Source organism: Diaphorina citri, unplaced genomic scaffold (assembly GCF_000475195.1).
Source record: "Diaphorina citri unplaced genomic scaffold, Diaci psyllid genome assembly version 1.1 scaffold13, whole genome shotgun sequence".
Taxonomy (NCBI): Eukaryota; Metazoa; Arthropoda; class Insecta; order Hemiptera; family Psyllidae; genus Diaphorina; species Diaphorina citri.
Window position 1 is genome coordinate 295,263 of NW_007377452.1, and position 19,185 is coordinate 314,447.

At 37.0% G+C, this 19,185-nt stretch overlaps 3 protein-coding genes across 7 annotated transcripts in view; all 3 read left to right on the forward strand.

The window, feature by feature from the left end:
* Nucleotides 1-10,664, forward strand: part of LOC103506924 (sialin-like) — a 157,283-nt gene extending 146,619 nt beyond the window's left edge. The window contains exons 4-7 of the mRNA XM_026821721.1: nt 8,140-8,227; nt 8,684-8,754; nt 9,985-10,134; nt 10,596-10,664. Coding sequence (XP_026677522.1) covers nt 8,140-8,227; nt 8,684-8,754; nt 9,985-10,134; nt 10,596-10,664 — 378 coding nt within the window. The remainder of the gene's footprint in view (nt 1-8,139; nt 8,228-8,683; nt 8,755-9,984; nt 10,135-10,595) is intronic.
* On the forward strand, nt 8,991-12,580 carry LOC103506753 (DNA-3-methyladenine glycosylase-like). Of its 2 annotated transcripts, none has more exons than XM_008471155.2 (4): nt 8,991-9,613; nt 10,707-11,036; nt 11,347-11,793; nt 11,953-12,580. In XM_008471155.2, exons 2-4 carry the CDS (start codon nt 10,754-10,756, stop codon nt 12,066-12,068), a joined length of 846 nt encoding a protein of 281 aa, XP_008469377.1. In that variant the 5' UTR covers nt 8,991-9,613; nt 10,707-10,753; the 3' UTR covers nt 12,069-12,580. The 2 variants fall into 2 exon arrangements, with proteins under 2 accessions (XP_008469377.1, XP_026677669.1); XM_026821868.1 differs by lacking the exon at nt 8,991-9,613 and adding an exon at nt 9,641-9,783 and having other exon boundaries at nt 10,675-11,036.
* A 4,632-nt stretch (nt 12,581-17,212) lies between these two features.
* On the forward strand, nt 17,213-19,031 carry LOC103506786 (zinc transporter ZIP10-like). 4 transcript variants are annotated; one of them, XM_008471209.3, is made up of 3 exons: nt 17,213-17,796; nt 17,941-18,006; nt 18,295-19,031. In XM_008471209.3, the coding sequence occupies exons 1-3, from the start codon at nt 17,559-17,561 to the stop codon at nt 18,792-18,794; spliced, it is 804 nt and encodes a 267-aa protein (XP_008469431.1). In that variant the 5' UTR covers nt 17,213-17,558; the 3' UTR covers nt 18,795-19,031. The 4 variants fall into 4 exon arrangements, with proteins under 4 accessions (XP_008469431.1, XP_008469424.1, XP_026677711.1 ...); XM_008471202.3 differs by having other exon boundaries at nt 17,213-18,006; XM_026821910.1 differs by lacking the exon at nt 17,941-18,006 and having other exon boundaries at nt 17,213-17,940; nt 18,085-19,031.
* Nucleotides 19,032-19,185: the final 154 nt, after the last annotated feature.

The window sequence follows — 19,185 nt, forward strand, 5'->3', positions numbered from 1 at the left end:
AAAAAAAATTTGGGTTTGGGTTTTTTTTTTTTAAAAAAAAAAAAAAAAAAAAAAAAAAAAAAAAAAGATGTTTAATAGAGGGAAATCGAACTCTTCAGGTCTTATCGTCGCGAAAGTGATCAAAAAAGTAAGGATAGGGGAAAGCTAGTCGTTCCGAGAATGAACCTAATGTGTTTAGGATGAAATTCGCGCCGAGCGGGAATCGAACCCGCGACATAGTTTCAACATCTGACCGTACGGAAGTGTGGTATGCCTGTGCTTTAGGAAAAGTTAGAGTACGTAATTAAGTATGCCTCTGTTTTCACTTACCACTCTCAGGATCAGCCAGTTTTCTCTTGAGATTGTGACTGACTTTCTTCTCAGTGCTGCTGGATAAACTAGAGGGAAACGGAAGCTGATGGCCCAGAGATGGGGGTGGCTTGTTTCTGCAAAATAATAATGGCAATAACAATTTATAATAAAAACATATTGTTAATAGAAAGTAATACAATAGAAAAATGGGGGCTTGTTAATTAAAAATGACTAATGGCTTAGGGAATTGTGCAAAACTTTGGAAAAAAGGTGGTAGATTTTCTTTCAAAGAGGTCTGATAGAAGGGACTGTATCAACAAAGGTCTTATCGTTCCGAAATCGAAAAGAGAGAGGACAGGATAGAAGAAAGCCAACTGTTCCGAGAACGAACCTTATTATCGTTTAAGATACCCGCGACCTAGCGCTTACAAGGCAAACGCGTCACCTCCTAAGCTAACTAGGCTGGAATTTATAAATGTAATGGAACAGTTGCAATTGGGAAAATATTATAAATAAAAGGTTGATTCCTACGTAAAAAGTTGTGAAAATCCAAATCTGAGGTCAAAACTTCGAAAAAGTAACTTTAATAGGTCGAAAATTCAATTTTTAATTGCCGTTCTAATGAAAAATTTCGAAGAGTTGTGACGTCAGATTTCACGTCAAAATGCGCAGAAACGCTTGCGCACAATCAAACGCGTACGGGAGCGTATGCCATGACGTCAAAGTTTACGATTTACCGGTATTTTTTAAATCGATTTATCTCGGTATCTAGACGTCGTAGAAGAAAAAGAAAAAATCCCCCTACGGGAGCGTATGCCGTGACGTCAAAGTTTACGATTTACCGGTATTTTTTAAATCGATTTATCTCGGTATCTAGACGTCGTAGAAGAAAATTTGAATGGAGAAACCAATGAATTTGAATGATTGCGACCTCCAAATATCAAGGAACTTTGGGATTTTCGGCCTCATAAAGAATTCTTTCGATTGGCCGTAAATTAATGAAAATGTGTTTGAAATAATTCCACCTTGGAACTCCCCTTGTCTTTTCGCCACTGAAATCTGAATCTAGTAAATGCATGTTTTTACTGTAAATGTGAATGATTGCGACCAATAATTTTGAATTATATGATTCTTATTGGACCTTTTGATTCAGAGTGAGAATGAAGTTTTAATTGAGGATTTTCCATGATTCTCTTTTTGTCCATTACCTCCTATCAATTTTGGGATTTTCGGCCTCATAAAGAATTCTTTCGATTGGCTGTAAATTAATGAAAAGGTGTTTGAAATAATTCCACCTTGGAACTCCCCTCGTCTTTTCGCCACTGAAATCCGAATCTAGTAAATGCATGTTTTTACTGTAAATGTTCAATACACAATACAGAGGTATCATCACAATTGAGTCTATCCTTAATCAAGTGTCGTAAATTAATGAAAGGTGTTTGAAATAATTCCACCTTGGAACTCCCCTTGTCTTTTCGCCACTGAAATCTGAATCTAGTAAATGCATGTTTTTACTGTAAATGTTCAATACACAATACAGAGGTATCATCACAATTGAGTCTATCCTTAATCAAGTGTATATGAATGAATGAGCATGGAACAACAAAACATTGTTATAGGTAAATTACGTTATTTATTTACGGAATTACAGTCAGAAAACGGAAATTCAAGAATAGGTTGCTAGGTCTCTGCGAGAGAAGAAAAGAAACGGGATTCTTTCTAAGTAAATAGATATTTCTCGTAAGAGTTACATATTTACACTTGTAATAATTCAATATTATCTCGCACATTGTTTGGTTAGCTACAGCTCGTTTGTTGTTATTTTGTTTGTATTCTTTTTTCTTCGTGAAATATCATCACAAACCTTCTTAAAACTCTATTTTCTGGAATGTAAAGTCCTCTTTCAAATCAAGTTAATCAAGACATTTATACTGCATACCTTAAGTTAGAATTCATTTTAGGTGTACAATGTTGTTACATCAGGTGTCAATTGCCTTTGTTTCCTCAAAGGTAGATGAAGACAGCTACATATTACATGAGCTGGTCATAGTCTCTTTCGACTCAAACTTCTTGTGATCACTTCAATCCTTTTGGATGCTAGATTACTTCATTAATCCGTCTGACTCGGACCATTTTCCTTCGTAGTTATATATTTGTTTAAAATCTCCGGTAAATGCCTTTTTCAACAACAGTTCTTTTCTTTGTTCAGTAGATGCCAGTGTTTTTATATACTGCAGACAGAGATTACGAAAAATTATGCTACACTTTGCCTTCATTCGTAAGAGTTACATATTTACACTTGTAATAATTCAATATTAGCTCGCACATTGTTTGGTTAGCTACAGCTCGTTTGTTGTTATTTTGTTTGTATTCTTTTCTTCGTGAAATATCATCACAAACCTTCTTAAAACTCTATTTTCTGGAATGTAAAGTCCTCTTTCAAATCAAGACATTTATACTGCATACCTTAAGTTAGAGTTCATTTTAAGTGTACAAAGTTGTTACATCAGGTGTCAATTGCCTTTGTTTCCTCAAAGGTAAACGAAGACAGCTACATATTACATGAGCTGGTCATAGTCTCTTTCGCCTCAAACTTCTTGTGACCACTTCAATGCTTTTGGATGCTAGATTACTTCATTAATCCGTCTGACTCGGACCATTTTCCTTCGTAGTTATGTATTTGTTTAAAATCTCCGGTAAATGCCACTTTCAATAACAGTTCTTTTCTTTGTTCAGTAGATGCCAGTGTTTTTATATACTGCAGACAGAGATTACGAAAAATTATGCTACACTTTGCCTTCAGAAAGAAAAGTTGTAGAAGGTTGGTAATTACCTATTGTCCGAAGCTAATCAGGTCACTGGAGTAACAGGGTCGTAACTAACTATAAATTGTGGGATAAAATTGAAACAATGACCCTGATTGTTGGGCATTTTTGCGCCAGCCATTTGATGAATGGATCTCTCGTTCTTTTGTGACGTCATCATAGTTTTAAATGATAATTACATTTGAGCTCAAAATCAAGCCAATAAATAGCTATAGTTAAACGTAACATACAAAGAAATAACTACATTAATAACTTTTATACCTATTTGCAGATGCTCCATCAGGCACCAGAATACTTTAAACTCTTTGGTAATGTTCCAAATTTGATGTCTATTCCCCAAAAAAGCCTGGTTTCTGAAAAGTAACAGTAAATAAAGCCTGACAAGAGCTACACCTGATTCGGTTCCTGATTATCGATTCGCAATGAAAACCAATAACGTTCGCCGACCTTTACCATGATCCTGATCCAAGAAAACAATCAGAGTCATTAATAGGCAACGTCATAGTTTTAAATGATAATTACATTTGAGCTCAAAATCAAGCCAATAAATAGCTAGTTAAACGTAACAAACAAAGAAATAATTACATTAATAACTTTTATACCTATTTGCAGATGCTCCATCAGGCACCAGGATACTTTAAACTCTTTAAAGGAAGCTTCAATACTCTTTGGTAATGTTCCAAATATGATGCCTATTCCCCAAAAAAGCCTGGTTTCTGAAAAGTAACAGTTTAAATAAAGCCTGACAAGAGCTACACCTGATTCGGTTCCTGATGATCGATTCGCAATGAAAACCAATAACGTTCGCCGACCTTTACCATGATCCTGATCCAAGAAAACAATCAGAGTCATTAATAGGCAACGACTTGATTCTGTCCAAGACTTGAATGTCTTTATAAAAACCAACTCATGTAGAACTAATGCACTTGATGGGGGTGATTATAAGGATTTTATTCATGAAGAAATTATGGAGTGATTTGGTTCATAGGCACTTCCATCCTTTGTGTCCTGCAGTCTTCTTCCTGCCATTTCGACCCGCTAAAGACAATCAAAATGAAGCAAATCAAAGAAGAAATGTTGTTGTAGCGGCTTTAGCCCTAGACAAAAGCTGATGACAAAATAGAGAAAATACCTCTTTTATCAGCCATACACCAGGGTGGTGGTCTCTAGCCATCCTGAAGAAGAGATAAATAGTTGCACTTATAGGTTTCTGCTTCTATGAAACATAACTTGTCGGCGTCCGTCAGTTACTTGCATATTGTTGACTTACCGTCAGTTACTTGCATATTCATATTTTCATGGTTTATTTCGTAATATTATGTGAATCCGTTGTCATTTTTCCAATAAATAATTTACCAATAAATAATTATTTACCAATAAATAATTTACCTTAGGTATTCCCTATTCACCTTTGTGTCATCTAGGTTACTAAGGATCTTTGACACTGAGTGAGATTTGAATAGTTTGATAGAGTGAACTGTAACAACGGAGCTCTTATCGTTCCGAAATCGAAGAGAGGAAGACAGGATAGGAGACACCTAGCCGTTCCGATAACGAACCTTTTCTGTTTCAGATGAAATCCTCTCTGGTGGGAATCGAACACGCAACCTAGCGCTTAAAAGACAGAAGCGCTACCCTCCAAGCTAAGGCTGGTTTCTCACCCAAACAAACGGTGATCTTTGAGCTTCCTCCATTTCTCGATCAAAGAGCCCCAGTATCTCTTATGCTATGATTACTAGGCAGACAAAGATCTGTGTGGTTTCTCTCCCAAACACAGATCTTTGAGCTTCCTCCATTTCTCGATCGAAGAGCCCCAGTATCTCTTATGCTATGATATAAGGCTACGGACTCTACCGAGCCACCTACGTAAAGTATCTTGACCATGAGATGAACTAATGTATCACGAATATAAGATCCCTCGAAGTAATCCAAAATGACCTTGGCAATCATGGCCTTCCTCAATTTCAAAAATATTGTCAAATTGTCATGGTGGATTTTAAGACTTGGTACATAATTACCATTATTACTGATTAGTTGGTTACTGAGGCTTCTCTCTTACAGGATCTGAAGAATGACTTACTGACAGAAAGAAGTATACATGAGATCTTGTTTAGACTACGGGAGTAAACGGATTTTTCAGTCTCATTCTGGCGATATACCCTATATTCAATTCTTTTGAGAAGTCTCTCGGTACCTGTACTTGGATTACAAGATAATCCTGTAAAATTTGTATAAGTGTACTTAGTTAATTACATTAGGTACATTAAACTAGGAAGTTGTCCTCTCTTTCAGGAAGTTCAGCTAATATTCCTGTCTCTTAAGAATTGAGAGACAATACAAGCTACTACTCCGACCCACCTACCAAGATGCTATAATATTAGCTATTACGTCTATTGATTATGTTGATAATTGATATGACTGATTCCTAGGTGCACTGTTTTAACAATGTGTAGTCAATATCGCCTTGGAAAAGTGTGTTTTTTTAACCGAACCTGCTACACTACTTTCTCACCATCTTGTGTAAGTTCCCTGCAGATTTCTATAGAAATGTAAAAACAACCGCCGCGCACCGTGATGCGCTGATAGAAAGTAGACTTGTGCTTCTAGAAAAGAAAGTGCTATGATTGCCTTTAAGGCTGCACCTAGTTTCAAATGCCCGAAAGCTTTTCAGTCAAATTTTCACGAGAAAGTCAACAATGGGACCAAGCACGGTGAAGACATTTTTGCAAGTCATCAATCATTGGGCGCCTTCTGCTTGAAGTCAATAGAGTCATCAATGTGAGACTAAGTCATCAATGTGAGAATAAGTTATCATTGATTCATCAACGGATTGATGGCCAATCGCCGCAGACATTGCATTCGTGACAACTTATTTGTTAATAAATTCATCACGTTCAGTTAGGAAGTGGAGCAGGTCTTGACAATATACCTCGGAGCTAGTTGACTCTGATTTCGACAAATATACTTATCTATGGTTTTGCTTCCACGTCTACTGAGATTTTTGTGTTTCGGTGAGCTTTCTGAACGAATTAGGATCTATAGGACTGTCTGCAATTCACACGCTTAAATATAAAGCTCTTCAAAAGTCGATTTTTTACGTAATATTTATCTAAAAGTCTAGACAGTTGAAATTTACTTTAGAAGATTTTTTTTGGAAAATGGAACAACTCCACCCTGCCGTTCTAATTTCAGAGCCAGTTATTTCATAAACTGAAAAACATCACTGAATGAATACAATAAACTTTCTGCATACCATAAGACTTTACATGTTCTCTTACCGTGTTCTGTACGAAGTTATCTATTGATTTCAGTATTTGTCTACAAAACTCGGAGTCAAGACCACAATGTCAATTCTGAGAATGGCATCTGCATAAACATCAAGTGTCGATGCACTGACACTGAATTTCTCACCTGGGAGACAAGACAACGGCTTCAATCCTCTGCCATAATATACTGTCACGTACCACGGTATGCTTCCTGTCAATTGTCAACGCAATGATGTATGCAACTTCCAACTTTGAGTCAGGTTCGAATAATAAAAAAATAACAGCAACCTCAGTTTTGTTAGCGCGGTGGACTTTGGATCTGGAGATTGGTGGTTCGAGTCCAAGTCTTAAAATTTATAGAGGTGTATCAAGTGAGGAACGATATTATTGACAATCATTGAAGTATACATATAAACACAGTAGATTCACAAAAATTGGAAAAAGAGCCAAGACTGGAAACTGGCATGACTTTACCTGTCCATCAGCAACCATACCAAAAGACAACATTACTTGAGAAATTCTCATGACAAGGACGGTACTCATGAAGATGTCATCAAATGTATGGTGGAGAGTTTGTCACAATTACATGCCACAAAATCAACACGAAAACACACAATACAATGATCAAAACGATCTAATAGAAAGTGTTTGGAGCAAGAAGCTTTACACAAAGAAAAATGGTGGGGATATAAAATTTAATGTGTCGCTTGTGTTTACAACTTTGGTACTGACAGAACAGAATGTAAACGACTTACTCTTACTGGGTCCGAACGTGAACCGTCTGTCACTACGGGGCGGGGTATGTTCAGTGGTAACCGTAGCGCGTCTGTCTTGTAAGCGCTAGCCCGTGGGTTCGATTCCCGCCGGGGCAGATTTTATCCTGAACGGATAAGGTTTGTTCTCAGAACGTCTGGCTTTCTCCCTGTCTTCCTTCTCTGTTGGATTTCGGGACGATAAGACCTCAGCAGTTACAATTCCCTCTGTAGAACCTCTTTGAAAATAAAGCTAAAAAATCAAATCTTCAGATTCAAATTCAGAACTGATTTGTTTTCCAGAACGGAGTCCTTTCTGCTCTTCCATTTCTGATTATGTGGCTCGTGTCAATGTCTAGCAGTGCTCTAGCGGACTATTTCATTGCCCGAGATATCCTGAGCCGCACCAATGTGAGAAAAGTGTTCGCTACTTTGGGTAAGTATTGGGTTTTTGGTAGTCATCAAAACTTGTTATAGTTCCAATTGAGGGGCATTACAGGGTTAAATGTTAAGGCATAGAATTATCGGGTATTGCTGAAGCTTTGTACTCATAACCGAGGTGTCGCGATTCTTAACAACGACATAAAATAAGTCAGCCAGCCTAGTACATACCCGGGGTTTGGGTTTCTTACGGCGCAACTTGCCCTTTTAATTTTCCGTCCTCAGCTCTGGTCTATACAAATAGTTCTGCTTCTGTTAGATCAGCTTGTACTTTAGATGATCAGTCTTTGGGTAGCGTGACCTTGGACTTGCCGAGGGTTGAGAAGTATGACATTATCTTAGCAGCAAAGAAGTTAAAATCTTCCTTTGTTTGGGGGTTGATGGTATTCCTTCCTTCATGGTTAAAAAAAACAATTTTGTTGTTCCTGTTAGTCGGCTCTTACGACAGGGGGACAGCCCGTGGTGCTATTCGCCGCCGAACACTACACAGCAAATTATTATTATTATTATACTTACTTTTTACTTTAGACAGTGAGTTTCTTACTTTCATCTATTCATTTGCAGGGTACCACATTCCCAGCGCTATGTACTCTTCTTGCACAATGGTCCCCTCCTAATGAACGAAGCTTCATAAGTGCCTTAGTATTTGCTGGTAAGTACATAATTATCTGCCTTGGTTTTCTCGCTTATGAGGCCTGCCGCACATTGGAACTTAGGAGCTTAGTTGCGCACCTTTTAGTAGCGCGGAGTCGCACGATGCCGCCTGAAAAATCCAAACCTATGAATTATAAATATGTAGATACAGATCTCTCACACTCTGGGAGACCCAAGTCGCGCAACTTGCCTGTGTGAGAGGTCTCCATTGTTTTCATAGGCTTGAATTTTCAGGTGGCATCGGTAGGCCTAAATCAAAAGACCTCGCAATTTCACTCATCATCAGGATCTAAAGGCAAGGTCTTGTCGGTGTAGTCAGTCATGTCTGTCTGTTGCTGCTCTCTTTAGTTGTTGATATGAAGAACAGGTCATCTCAGTACTGGAATTTCACTACTGTGGAACTAAAAGTACTTAAATATTTGTAAAATTAACCTTCTTTTTACATTGCTTTCAGGCGTCCAGCTGGGTTCGGTGCTGGCCACCTTGTGTTCTGGTCTCATCATGTCTTTCACCGCCTCCTGGGCCAGTGTGTTTTTTTCTTCTGCAATCCATCCACTGGTCCACTGCAAGTTTACCTCCGTGAATTTTACCCGCGACATTTGAAAATTTTAACACCGGTTCTTCTTCTGCAATCCATCCACTGGTCCACTGCAAGTTTACCTCCGTGAATTTTACCCGCGACATTTGAAAATTTTAACACCGGTTCATAATAGAAAGTAATCATTACTAGTATAGCTCGCTATACTGTAGTAATAGAAAGTAAAAATGCCGGAATGCTGCGATCTTTAGGCCTGTTTTTTATTCTGATGTAACTGATGTGAGCATCAACATTTGATTTTTTTGTGTTTTATTTTCACTTCCCCACCCTGGCATCATGTTCCCCTACAATAACATTTGCTTCCCCTCAAATGCTAACTGATGTAGACTGATGTGACTCCGGACTTGCATCTGGTTTGACATTTGCGCTGTTTTTGAAACAGCGCGGAATAAATTGAAAGTTCATTATTCTTCCACTAGGGTCGCAGAGGCGTTTCCAAAAAATTCATCCCCACTCTGATGTGAGCATGATGTAAGAAGATGCGAGCATCTTCTTACATCATGTAGCATCATAAAATAAAATAGCCTTTTTTTCTTCTGCAATCCATCCACTGGTCCACTGCAAGTTTACCTCCGTGAATTTTACCCGCGACATTTGAAAATTTTAACACCGGTTCGGTCCGGGTCGGGTCCGGTCTTATCAAAATTTTGCTTTTGCTGAGAACAGGAAGGTCGAAACTTGGTACTTTTTTGTGCTTTATTTTATTCCACAAACGTCTTAGTAGTGAATAGTGGATATCTAGAATCTACCCCAGGATCAGTCAAAGTACCTACAGAAACTAATGCTGTAAGTATACTCAAAGAAAATCACATCTGTAAGGGACAAATCAACATGAGATTAACATGCTAGGTACCGACCTCAGCGTTTTAGGACAAATTTTGCCCTGGACAGGAATTGAACCCTCAACATAGCACTTGCAAGACAGGCATACCTACTACCTTCTTAGAGCTATCTAGGCTGACTGATAGGTAAGTATACCTTCTTTTTTCCAGGTTTTTTTGTTTCTGTGTATGTCAACAGCCCAATACAAGGCTAGAACATGACTGAACCCTTACAAATCAACAAGATAGAAATCAAGCAGGCAAACTGTTTGGATCAAGCCTTTTTTGACCAGCCTTGCATTGATCTAGCCAATGCTCTACTGGGAAAATACCTTGAGTGTGTTTTACATATTCGGTGCCATAGCCGTGCTCTGGTTCGTATTGTGGTGCATCCTTTGCTTCAATGATCCCAAATCTCATCCGTATATCTCCGAGAAGGAGAGGAAGTATCTTCTTGATAGTATTGGAGCCGCGGAGAGACGAAAGGTAATTGAACGAAATGAGTTTTAAGTTTTAACTAGGAGATTTTTCCACATAAGAATAGAATAAATGTACTTAATTTATACTGCTAGGATGAGACAGAAAAGTCCCTTTACCCCCGCAGTATAAATATGGTCTCAAATAAAAGATATAAAAGCTACCTACTTTTAAAATTTGGCCTTATTCATGTAATCGAGAATTGCGTCAGACCCTTTAAAAAATGGAAAAATAGAAAATGTTTCGCTCTAACTCCAGAAAGATTTAATCAATTATTGTAATTTTGGCAAGCATGTTCACATTTTGAGCTCAACCTGGCTTTTCGGGGGTCCTTTCTCTGAGTGAGTTTTACAATTATTTGATATACGACAAATTCTAATGGAACTGGGGGTGAATTTCTTAGCAAGGATTGTAAATTCAGGTGTCCCTGTTATTTTTATCCAAACGATCTCGATCTATCTCAATTCCAGGATCTGGAAACTCCATGGGCCGCAATTCTGAGCTCCCTCCCGGTATGGTCTCTTATAATATCCGACTAGAGCTATCTAGGCTGACTGATAGGTATACCTTCTTTTTTCCAGGTTTTTTTGTTTCTGTGTATGTCATCAGCCCAATACAAGGCTAGAACATGACTGAACCCTTACAAATCAACAAGATGGAAATCAAGCAGGCAAACTGTTTGGATCAAGCCTTTTTTGACCAGCCTTGCATTGATCTAGCCAATGCTCTACTGGGAAAATACCTTGTACGTAGATTGAGCTGTGGAACCCTGTTGATTGGCAAAATAGTTGAAACGGAGAGCTATCTTGGTGTGGAAGATAGGGCATCTCATAGCTACAACAATAGAAGAACTCCACGAAATGAACCCATGTATATGAAGCCTGGAACTATTTATGTCTATTTTACCTATGGTAAGTAAATAGATGATGTTGTTTTTCAGTGAGAGTAAGTACCTATTTCCGCTAGGTAGGTACCATAGTAGTGTAGTTGCCAAGATGTACATAGGTTTCACAACTGAAGGGACTGCTGTTTGAATCCCAGTTGTGAAAAAAAAAGAAGGAAAGCTATTTTTAAGGTGAATATTGCATGAATAGGTGGGTAGTTTTTTTTTTTTTTTTAGTACCTTCCTTGTACCTTTATTTTGAGGCACCTACTTGAGTGCCGCCCATTTTGTTCTTCTTTTTTTATCCTATTCAAATCAACACATTTTTTCTTCACCAGGCATGTACCACTGTTTCAATCTTTCCAGTCAAGAGTCAGGTGGTGCTGTGCTTATACGATCTCTGGAGCCTGTACATGGATTAGACATTATGAACAGGCTGAGAAACCAATTCAATGAAAATCAGAACAAATCCAAAAGAAATAATCACCTTCCAAACAGTCAAAATAATGAAGAAACTCATAGTCAAAGCAATAGAAATAGTCCTGCAAAAAAGCAGAAACTGATAAAGAGTAAACAGACTCTTAGTTCTAATGACTGGGATCAGCCTAATAAGAAAAGTAAACTGCAGGATAGGGATTTGTGTAATGGACCATCCAAACTTTGTATCAGTATGGACATCACTATTGAGTATTTGAATAAGAGACACATTTGTGAAAGTGAAGAAATGTGGGTTCAAGATCTAGACTGTGAAAGTAATATCACAATTGTGGAAAGCTCAAGAATAGGTAAGTGGTTGGTTAGGTATTTTTTGTAGAAAAATAAATAAATAATAATGAATAGGTAAGTAGTACATTTATTAAAGGTTGATTTCAATCAAATTAATTGAAAATATATAGTTAGATAGGTACCTAGACCTACCTATGAAAATTAAATCTATATTTCAGGAATTGGAGACTTTGCAAAAGAATGGAAAGCCAAGCTCTTGAGATTTTACATCCTGGGTAACAAATGTGTGAGCAAAACTGATAAGAAGATGGAATCACAAATGCTGTCATGCTGAGTGTTGGAGGAACTATGAGAATCCTTCAGTATGAGAAATTAACTTTGTATGCAACTTCAATAAGGTAAGTAGGGAGCAAACGACATGCATAAAACATAGTTAAAGCTCCTAACAGAAAAAAAAAAAAAATCAAATTTTCAATAATAGTTAAGTGTCAATGTTTATTTTTCTTATAATTTTATTTGTCAGTGATTTTCAAAACAAATCCCATCATTGGCAAGAAGCCAATGATTCTATATCCTGAGATTCAAAGTTTGGAGAAGGAATTAGAAGAGGAGTGTAAAGAAAAGTCTGAATACCTATAACTATAAAGGGGACTAATAACTTGTCTGAAGGTTACTGAGTTTAAATTTTGGTGCTGTTAGAGAGAGACGTGGCAATAACAGGATCTTGAGAATTTCTTACATTTCATGATTGAGAAGGAAGTTGGACATTTGATTCCAATTCTCTTTTATCTGTCCCTTTTGCATCCACGTCCATCTGCACACGTCGATTTTTCAATTTCCTTGGGTTATTTTTAAGAGATTTAAACTCATCTGAATATCCTCCCGAACTGAATTTCCCATCAGAAAACCCATTTGCACTATCCAAGTATCCCCCTGGGATAAATTTCTCATTTGGAAATCGGTTTAGCTTGTCATCATATTTTTTTTATTATTATTATTATTATTTTTTTTTGTAATATAAGTAGACTTTATTAATAAACAATTTGAGCATAAAAAAGAAACATCTCCATAAAACAACACCACATTAGGGAACCCCTGCTCCATCTTCCAAGTTTAAACTTCTGGCCTTGTAGCGTCAAATTTTCAATAATAGTTAAGTGTCAATGTTTATTTTTCTTATAATTTTATTTGTCAGTGATTTTCAAAACAAATCCCATCATTGGCAAGAAGCCAATGATTCTATATCCTGAGATTCAAAGTTTGGAGAAGGAATTAGAAGAGGAGTGTAAAGAAAAGTCTGAATACCTATAACTATAAAGGGGACTAATAACTTGTCTGAAGGTTACTGAGTTTAAATTTTGGTGCTGTTAGAGAGAGACGTGGCAATAACAGGATCTTGAGAATTTCTTACATTTCATGATTGAGAAGGAAGTTGGACATTTGATTCCAATTCTCTTTTATCTGTCCCTTTTGCATCCACGTCCATCTGCACACGTCGATTTTTCAATTTCCTTGGGTTATTTTTAAGAGATTTAAACTCATCTGAATATCCTCCCGAACTGAATTTCCCATCAGAAAACCCATTTGCACTATCCAAGTATCCCCCTGGGATAAATTTCTCATTTGGAAATCGGTTTAGCTTGTCATCATATTTTTTTTATTATTATTATTATTATTTTTTTTTGTAATATAAGTAGACTTTATTAATAAACAATTTGAGCATAAAAAAGAAACATCTCCATAAAACAACACCACATTAGGGAACCCCTGCTCCATCTTCCAAGTTTAAACTTCTGGCCTTGTAGCGGCTCCCTCGCAGCCTCAGGGACACTGCCCGTATTATTGCTATTTGAACCTTGGTTTTTATCCACCCTGATAACTGGTGCAGGGTATCGGTCTTCTGTGATGCCTTCTGTGTTTCTTCTTTTCGGGGATATAACAGTCTACCTTACCTCAACACAAGGAATATACCGGGTGATTAAAAAAAAACGAACACTGTTATTTTTTTAATAACTTTTTTTTTCAGTTGACGGATTATTTTGAAATTTTTGAAAGTTTCATTGAAATATCTCGAACAGTTTTTATGGAATAGGAAAATGAAAAAAGAGTACGTTTTTTTTTTTTTTTTTAAATTCTTACCTTATTTATTTGAATCTGTGCACAATGGGTCCCCCTTCTCATCAATGACTCCCTGAACCCTGGCCCTCCACTGCAAGATGGCTGCCCTTATCTTCTTCTCTGGTACTAAAGGCCAGACTTCTTCCACCCTTTCTTTCAATTCTTCCAGATTCCGGAAGGGTTCACGCCGGCCACGGTACACCAACGTATTCAGCTCGTTCCAAACGCTGGCCTGGGTGGGTTAGAGGCTGGCCTTGGTGGGTTAGGGACTGGATATGGAGAGTAAGGGATTGGATTTGGAGGTATCGGAGCAGGAATATATGCGGCAATGCAAGTTCCACATGGCAAAAGGCTGGGTGGTACATTGTTAATAACAATACCGACGGATTTATCAATTTGAGTGTTGGTGCTAGTCGGTTCTGTATGAATATCCAGGGATTGGTCTAGTTGAGGATTTTTATTGACTACCAGTGGTATGTCTAGTTCAGCGTTTGTGACATTTGACCCGGTACCATTTCCCTAGTAATGTATATGAATGCTTGGATCTTCCACATGTCGTCTGTGGATAGGAACGCTTCTTCTCCGCGTCTACGTTGTATATCTTCCAATAATAAACGTCGCCAATGTATTCTTCTAGTTGATGAAGTATTGCTTTCCTCGGAGTTGTCCCTAGGAGTCTCCTCTTGGCAAAGATGACCCAATATCAAGAGAGAAAATAGTACGATATGAATGGAAACCCTCGGTCCCATGGTATTCTGGAGAGACACTTTTGCAGCAAGGATCTTGATTTTTTTTCGAATTTTTATTATTCTATTTTTCCAATTTAAAAATCACTCCACTTTCACCCATAAATTTGACCAGGTAAATTTTTCAAATGGCACCTCTAAATTCATACTGTGAACAATTCGTGGCTGTTTCCATGTGTAATGTTCATTCTGAGTATTACTAAAATTTGTTCCTAGAAAATTACTGTCGATTATACGAGTTATTGTTATTCTTAATAACAATAACTATTTTAATATTAGATAACAAAGAGATTCGATAAATTATGTAGATTGTATAACAAAAGTGCACCTAAATCGGTTTTCTAGAAGGAAGTTCCACTATTCAGGGCTATATTTCAAAAGTCGCTCAAACTTGGCAGAGAGGTTCTTTATAAAATGTAGATCAAAAGTCTCCTCGGGCCCAAGGTCGAGAAATGTACGGTTCGGCCGCTATTCAGCACAAAAGTTTTGAAAAATTCGAAACTTTAGTTTTCGCTCAAACTTGGCAAAGGGGTTCTTTGTAAAATGTAGATCAAAAGTCTCCGCGGGTCCAAGGTCGAGAAATGTACGGTTCGGCCGCTATTCAGCACAAAAGTTTTGAAAAAGCTCGAAAACGTTGACCTTTCCCAGGACCTTGGTTTTCTCCGAAAGTCGCTTAAACTCGGCAAAGAGGTTCTTTATAAAATTAGATCAAAAGTCTCCTCGGGCCCAAGGTCGAGAAATGTACGGTTCGGCCGCTATTCATGTATTATCTAGGCGCACGAGGCCTTACCTTATAAATCAATATCCCTCAACAATGTACATACGTAATTATTAAGAGAACAACTTTACCTGAAATCCGTGATGATTATCCTACCCTTTAAAATAATGAACTGTATAAGTACCCACTTAAACAATCTTAATAAAAATGATAAAATTGATAAAATAAAGAGACTAATTTAATCTGGAAATCTGAGGTTATATTTATGATTTTATTTTATATATATTATTATTAATAATATACGATTTCTACTTTTTATAGCTACCCTGTACAAATGTACACTCATTTTCAAGGGACTATTCTTTTGACAATCTTCGTTAGCTGTGCATTTCACTTGTCTTCAAATGAATCTGATATATCTCAAACACCTTTGCAGCCATTCTCAAGAGAACATTCATCCTTTCTAGTTCTTCTGTCTCTTCTATCATCCCAGGATCCCGTTATTTCTCTTACACCTTCGCAGCCGTTTTCAAGGGAACATTCATATTGTATTATTTCTTGTCTATTGTAACCAGGACAACCATTTTCAAGAGAACAGTCATCCTTTCTGCTTTCTCTATCATCCCATGATTCTGATATTTCTCCAACACCTTCGCAGCCATTTTCAAGGGAACATTCATCTTGGATTATTTTTTGTCTTTTGTAACCAGGACAACCATTTTCAAGAGAACAGTCATCATCAGGAATAAATTCACAACTGTTACCTATACAACCTGATTCGCTAAAGTCAATAGGTTGGACTGGCCGTGGTTGAGGGACAATAATAGGTTGGACTGGCCGTGGTTGAGGGACAATAATAGGTTGCACTGGCGGTGGTTCGGTACAGGTGTATACGGGAATGTAAACTACTTTTGTATCGGGTCCATACCCCCAATTTCTATCCATCTTGCGTCCTAGAGATTTGGTCTTCTGACCATTATCTTCGGGTTTCATGCTATCCTGTACGTTATGCCGCCATGTTCTCTTATTAAATGACGCCTTGTTTCTTTTATTGAATTTTTTGTCTTCCTCTGCAGGCTGTTCGTGTTTGTTAGCTGTCTCAAAATGCTTCGGTTTTGAAATTTTGACCACATGTATGTTATTTTGAGTGTCATCTTCGTGTTTTGCATCCGATAAGTAACTCAGCAATGCCCTTTTCAGAAATGAAAGTTGACCTTCTTTTTCAGAATGGACATGTTCACGACAAAGTTGAGGTTTTATGAAGAGAGAAAATATAACCAAGTGAAGAAATATTGTGAGTTTCATGTTTTTCAGTTCGTTCGACACAAGGGGGAAACTTTGTTGATTCTGTACCCTCAGTAAGACCCTTCTTTTGCGTCCTGTGCACCAAAGTTAAAAAGAACTACTGACGAAAAACACAATCCACTTTATACTTATGAGATCAGCTACACAGTACTAATTCTTGTACTTGTGTTGACGTAATTGTCACTTTCCACATTTCCACATACAATTATTGCTTCCAAGAAAATAATTTTATTTGTTCATTAAATCAATTAATGTTAGATATAGGTAACATGTTTACAGAAAAATTGAAAGTAAACATCTTGAACCAAATCAACGTTTAAACCCTTTTCGTTCCATAATTCAAAAGTTCCTCTATTTCCTTCTGACGTGCTTGAAAAGGGAGTTACTCTTCAAACTTTCAAGTGCCATTATTCATAAACCTTTCTCCTCTTAAAGCCACCATAAAGCTCCGACCCTGTGCGGTCTGAAACTTTTTAAATAACCAATGTAGAAAAACTTATAATAATTATTATTATAATAAAGGAACTGAAATACCTTAAAAAAAAAAAAAAAAAAAAAAAAAAAAAAAAAAAAAAAAAAATGTACACATTGATTTTCAGTTCCCCGGAAATAGATTACAAGCTGAGGTAAGCAAATTCATTAGAAAGAAATAGGCAATAAAAAGTGTTGTACTTATTGATCGTTAATTATGTACATTTATGTAGGTATGTAGATATGGTTATTGTTTCTCAGTAATATCAGCGTCCAAAAGAGTCGTAATGTCATTCAGTAGTGTACTGGAAATTTCTACAAGCTCTTATTTTAATCACTCGCGCCCAGTATGTAGCCATGAACCAAGTTCATATCACATTCGATATTGGATTAAATTTTTCACACCTCTTCCCACTTCCCAGCCATTAGTGGTCGTACTGGATAAGTGTTCTGCTATTTATTCAAAATGTTAAACAAAACAGCATGGTTATTCTATTTGTGCCTAGCAAGTTCCTTGGTATATCCAAGTGATGAAAGTAAACATAGCAATGTGCCTGACAAACATCATAAATCAATCCGAAACTTTACTGGAAGAATCGCAACTGATGACAAATCTCCGAAAGCATCTAGCAAAATGCACAAGGAACATCATGCTCCATATATACATACTGAAAAGAAATCAATACAACACTCGGCAAGAATAGGACTTATTAAAGACGACAATATCAATGATGTTCCAAGTTTAACACAAAAATCCCATGATAAAAAACATCATAATCATCATAAAAAACACCATAAACATCATTTACACGAGAAAAAGAAACCAATACAACACTCGGCAAGAATAGGACTTATTAAAGACGACAATATCACTGAGGTTCCAAGTTTAACACAAAAATCCCATGATAAAAAACATCATAATCATCATGAAAAACACCGTGCTCCATATATACATACTGAAAAGAAATCAATACAACACTCGGCAAGAATAGGACTTATTAAAGACGACAATATCACTGAGGTTCCAAGTTTAACACAAAAATCCCATGATAAAAAACATCATAATCATCATGAAAAACACCATAAACATCATTTACACGAGAAAAAGAAACCAATACAACACTCGGCAAGAATAGGACTTATTAAAGACGACAATATCACTGAGGTTCCAAGTTTAACACAAAAATCCCATGATAAAAAACATCATAATCATCATAAAAAACACCATAAACATCATTTACACGAGAAAAAGAAACCAATACAACAATCTGCAATAATAGGTCAGATTGATGACGACAATAACACTGAGGTTCCAAGTTCAATACAAAAATCCCATGATAAAAAACCAGTAACACTGGCTAGCAAAAGTATTAGCTTCAAAGGAAGATCTTTCGGGGATTGCCTGTATTGCCCTTATGATTACGATTATACAACTCCATTCACGGACAGTCCTTATCGACCCCATCACCGTACAACTCCATTCACGGATTACGCCGATGATGACGGTACAACTCCATTCACGGATAGTCCATATCGACCCCATCACCGTACAACTCCATTCACGGATAGTTCATATCGACCCGATCACCGTACAACTGCATTCACGGATTACCCCAATGACAACGGCACAACTCCATTCACGGATCGTCCATATTACCCATATTGTCCTGAATGTTACGATTCCGATTCGTTAGGAATTTAAATTTGAAGGAATAACTTCCTTCGGAACTCATTTTCGGAACTCATTCGGACAGAAAAAAAAAAACATTTACATGCATCTGGACTGCGTTCCATGAAAAACTGTCACGTAGTAAAAGATTGACGTGATATTGCAGAAGAAAAACCTTCATAAAATAAACATTGCATAACCATCATAATGGTAAAATGTGGTGAATTGTGTAATGCAAAGTTGCTTTCAGGTACGCAGATATGGCTTTTTTTTTTAAAAAAAAAAAAAAAAAAGGTGTTCCACCTAGTACTCTGAGTACTTATTTACTTACCTACCATAAATGATATTTTTAAGCAGTCCAATGGTTTTTTACTTCCTACTATTTTAAATATTATTACTACTTACTTTCCGTGTCCAGCTCGGT